Consider the following 4,601-nt stretch of genomic DNA (forward strand, 5'->3'; position numbering starts at 1 on the left):
TCTCCTGACCAGCCCGCTGCTCCCCTCAGCAGTGTACTTCGTAGATCTGCCTGTTCTGCTCCCCACTCTGTCTCTGGTGAAGCCTCTCGCTGCCCCTGAGCCTCTGGCCTGTACCCCAGTTCTGTATGCACAAATAAATAAATCTTAAAAACAAACAAACAAACAAAAAAACTTCCTAATCTGTGGTATATTTTCTCAAATCCTTATTTGTTTTTTCTGGAATTGATTGTTTTCTTTATTTACTTTCCTTTCATCCCCTTCTGAGTCTCGAACTTGGTGTCATCTACCAAATCTCCCAATATTCTTTTCACACTTAACCATGAACCCCCATTTTCTCACCTGTAAGTGCAATTGACTTATTTGTTAGCATGTCAGAGTACTATTACATAAGGGACACACACTTATATACAATTTTTTAAAAAATTGTCTTCTCTCCTTAAGAAATTAGATGTTTCTGGCGGCCTCCCTGGTGGTGCAGTAGTTAAAGTCTCAGGACTATCAAGCTATCACAACCTCTGCAGCATGATTCTAACCCCCCTCCAGGGAGCTGACCCATGTGGTGCAGCAGACCTCTCCTGTCCCACCTGCTGCTCCCCTCAGCAGTGTATTTCAGTAAATCCACCTGTTCTGCTCCCCATCTGTCTCCGGTGAATCCTTTCCCCTTGAACCTCTGGCCGACACCCAGTTATTACTGTATGCATAATTAAATAAAAATGAATCTTAAAGAAATTAGATGTTTCCAGAGAGCTCAATTTTATCCTTTTAAGATTCAGATAAATAACAACTACACCTTTAAACCATTTTAATTAGAACAAAATTTTAAATGTCCTTACTTCTCCCATCCACATACTAACCAGGCCCAACCCTGCTTAGCTTCTGAGATCAGATGAGATGGGGCACGTTCAGGCTGGTGTGGTCATGTACTAAATGTCCTTACTTCTAAATAAATCAAAATAACTTCTTAATCATGTAATAAAGAAAAAAGAATATGTTAAGCATAATGAAACTAAGAAACAACTCCATCATCATTAGTTATGAGCGTTGCTAAGGTAAGCACCAAATGTGATGCGACCCTAAGAACTAGGGGACGTCCGGGATTGTTGGCCCTCACATTAAAGGACCCCATCATTCAATACTGGTTTCTGTATTGACATATTAGTCAGGGTTCTCCAGAAAAACAAAACTGAGTTGTTGGTGGGTGGGGTAAGAGGAAAGTAAAGGGAAAAAGAGAGAGACTGCTGATTTTAAGGAGTTGGCTCATACAATTGTGGATGCTTGCTTGGCAAGTCCAAAATCTGCAGAGTAGGCTGGCAGGCTGGACACCCAAAAAGAAGGTAGAGTTCAAAATATGCTGGCAGAATTCTCTCTTAATTCTGGTAGAACCAACTCTATTAAGACCTTCTGATAGGGTGAGGCCCACCATATTATAAACCCCACTAGTTAAATGTTTATCTCATCTAAAATATATATCAGAGAAACATCTCAAATGATGTCTGACCAAATATCTGTGTAATGAAGCCTAGCCAAATTCACACATAAAATTAACCATGGGAGTTTCTATGTCAGTTTTCAAATAGCTTTCATATGTCTTCCTCTGTAGACAAGCTGTCATTTCACATTTCTTGCAGCTTAAGATGGACATTCCCTGAATACCACATTCCGTACCTTTCAATACTTTTTGCCGTATCCCAAGAAACCAGACAGTGTTTTTTCATTCGTTTGAAGTAAGACACTTGGTACAAAAATGAGAGGTGCTTACTCTCCAAAGAAAGTGCATGAGCTATGTAAACAAACTTTATGTTCATGTTGTTTTTTACTCCTCCATGGTTTGGGACTGATAGTTCTCAATGCCCGTTGAGCTGTTCAGACCTGTGACTCAGCTAAGTCTTTTGAAAATACTTGATGGTGATACTGGGCTTGGACCACAGTGAACAAACAATGTCAAGAAATTGTCTTCTTTTTGTCTTTTTCCATTCAGTGTGTTGGTAGTACAATTAGCTCCTAAACAAGCCACAAGAAGTTTGCCAACATTACAGGTTTCAAGTCCAAGAAAGATTTTTTGTTCTTGTGTGTTTTACCAACCTTTATTTTGTTTAATTTGATTTTTAAAGACCCTAGTATCAGTGGTACACTGAGGCCAATACCTAACTTCAAAAAGAGAACGCAAAAGAGAGATTCTCCTGGTCCCCCATATCACATCAATAACTGATGCCATTTCAATTTGAAACTCGGCAACCGTTTCACAAATGCCACCCCCCACCCTTGCTCTAAAGGGCTCTTCCAGGAATTCTCACCATAGATTCTAGAGAAATCATATAGCTGACACAAGCATGTTGCATTTAGATTTTAATGTCTTTTGCAGGAAATGTGTGAGAGGCACAGTGCGTATGCAGAGGGACAGAGTGTATGCGAAGGCACACCCTTGCAGGGCAGCAACTCCGTCCTTATTCACACATCTCCTGCCTCTTTCTACAGATGGTGTGATCAACTTGAGCATTCCCATCGTCCTCCCTCTCTCTGCGGATGACAAGACAAGGCTGGAAGGGTGCAGCAAGTTTGTCCTGACTCATGGCGGGCGGAAGGTGGCTATCTTACGAGAGCCAGAATTCTATGAACATAGAAAAGAAGAGCGTTGCTCCCGTGTGTGGGGGACCATGTGTGCAAAACACCCCCATATCAAAGTAAGTTACAAACTCTTTGGAAGGACTTCCTTGATTCATTTCAACTTAGGACGAACACTAATTCCTTGAAATTCCTTCCTGAAGGACAGGAAAGCCAGAGTCACAAGAATACCTTTCTTCCTTTCTTTTTCATATATTTGTGCATACAGATACAGGGTACAGGCCAAAGGTGCAGGAGCAGCAAGAGGATTCACGAGAGACAGTGGGGAGCAGAACAGGCAGATAATACACTGCTGAGGGGGAGCAGCAGGCGAGACAGGAGAGGTTGGCTGCGCCATGTGGATCACCTCCCAGGCAGGGATCAAACTCACGCTGAAGTGGCCATGGCTTGGCTGAGCTTCGCACTGCAGCGCTCCTGACCTCCTCACCACCAGGGAAGGCCCCACAAAAATACATTTCTACGAATGGTTTTACAGGGTTGGCCTTGAGAGATCTTTTAGAAAGGGACAAAGAAATGTCTTTCTGTTTGAGGGCCCACTAAAATGAGCTCCTTGGTCCTGGGATTTGTGTCAGCTGGCTCCCTCATCCAGTTAGTGGGAAACTGGATGAGGCAGAAAACTCAGTCTAGCATCACAAGTAGAAAACCAAAATCATAGCTGTGTCTGTGCCTGAAACCACAGCTAAAAAGCTCACAGTCTGTTCCTCTTGAAAATTCACAAGGGAAATAAATTTCTTCATGCAGAATGATTTCAGCCAACCACTGGAACAAGTCTCAGAGTTCATGTTCTGTGGCCCAGGAGGGAGGTTAATGACATCCCTTTGGTAAATAAAAATCAGCAAAGATAGTGGAAGACAATTTTTCCAGAGGAAAGATAACACATTTCATTAGTGCATGTTTTTAAATTTGAAAAAAAAAAAAAAAAAACAACATGTTTATTGCCCATTTTCAAAAGGGAAAACTGTGTTCATGTGATTAGGATAATTCTGAGTCTGTCCTGGCTGAAGGCCACAGACTAAAACTCCTCCCATTTCTTTACAACATCCAGTTGTTGCTGGTGATGGGTAGAAAAGGAGCAGAGGGTATTATGGAATCGCTCAGTGTTGTTTGTTTTCCATAAAGCAAAAATACATGAAAATTAATACAAAATCCACCTTTTATTAAAAAATAGAGCATCGGGTTGAAATAAAAAAAAATTCTACTCATTTCACTTGTCAAATTCTCTATCTGGAGAAACTAACTTCTAGCAATTTCTAAGGAATAGAGAACAAGTTGAAGTCCAGGAAACACAAAAAAGCCTTGTGCTAGCAAGGCATGGCCTTTCTCTGGGCCTCAATGTCTTCATTTCTAAAAGGAGGCCCAGACTCAAAATAACTTGGAGAGCTCTTCCAGCACTAATGACTCTGCAAAATAGATGTTGGACAAACTTCTGGTTTGTTTTGTTTGTTTCAATGATTAGATGTTGCAAGGTGGGAAGTGTCTTTTGAAGGCCAAAGGTGGGAAGTGTCTTTTGAAGGCCGCTGTAGGAAGTGTAGGGAAAACAAAACAAGTTTTCATTTATTGGATACAAGTATTCATTCTGTAGATAAATATTTTTAATTTTAAAACAATTCCTTTTATTATTTTTTAAAGATTTATTTATCCATGCATATAGGCCAGAGGTGTGGGGAGGTGAGAGGATTCACCAGAGACAGAGTAGGGAGCAGAACAGGCAGATGTATTGAAATACACTGCTGAAGGGAGTTGTGGGCAGGTCAGGAGATGTCTGCCATGCCATGTGGGTTACCCCCCTGCTGGGGATTGAACTCATGCTGCAATGGCTTCGATAGCTTCATAGTGCTATGCTTTAACCTGTTGCACCACCAGAGAGGGCCCACTTTTTTTTTTTTAAGATTTATTTATTTGTACATACAGAACTGGGGTACAGGCCAGAGACTCATGGGCAGTGAGAGACTTCACCAGAGAAAGAGTGGGGAGCAGAA

The 4,601-nt window shown here is 41.4% G+C and overlaps 1 protein-coding gene across 2 annotated transcripts in view; it reads left to right on the plus strand.

Annotated features, from left to right (window-relative positions):
- Positions 1 to 4,601, plus strand: part of PAPSS2 (3'-phosphoadenosine 5'-phosphosulfate synthase 2) — a 76,577-nt gene that overhangs the window by 56,260 nt on the left and 15,716 nt on the right. For both annotated transcript variants that reach the window (XM_012723943.1, XM_004680893.2), the window contains one exon: positions 2,476 to 2,681. In XM_012723943.1, the coding sequence (XP_012579397.1) occupies positions 2,476 to 2,681 (206 nt within the window). The remainder of the gene's footprint in view (positions 1 to 2,475; positions 2,682 to 4,601) is intronic.

Source organism: Condylura cristata, unplaced genomic scaffold (assembly GCF_000260355.1).
Source record: "Condylura cristata isolate star-nosed mole 26May11 unplaced genomic scaffold, ConCri1.0 scaffold00011, whole genome shotgun sequence".
Taxonomy (NCBI): Eukaryota; Metazoa; Chordata; class Mammalia; order Eulipotyphla; family Talpidae; genus Condylura; species Condylura cristata.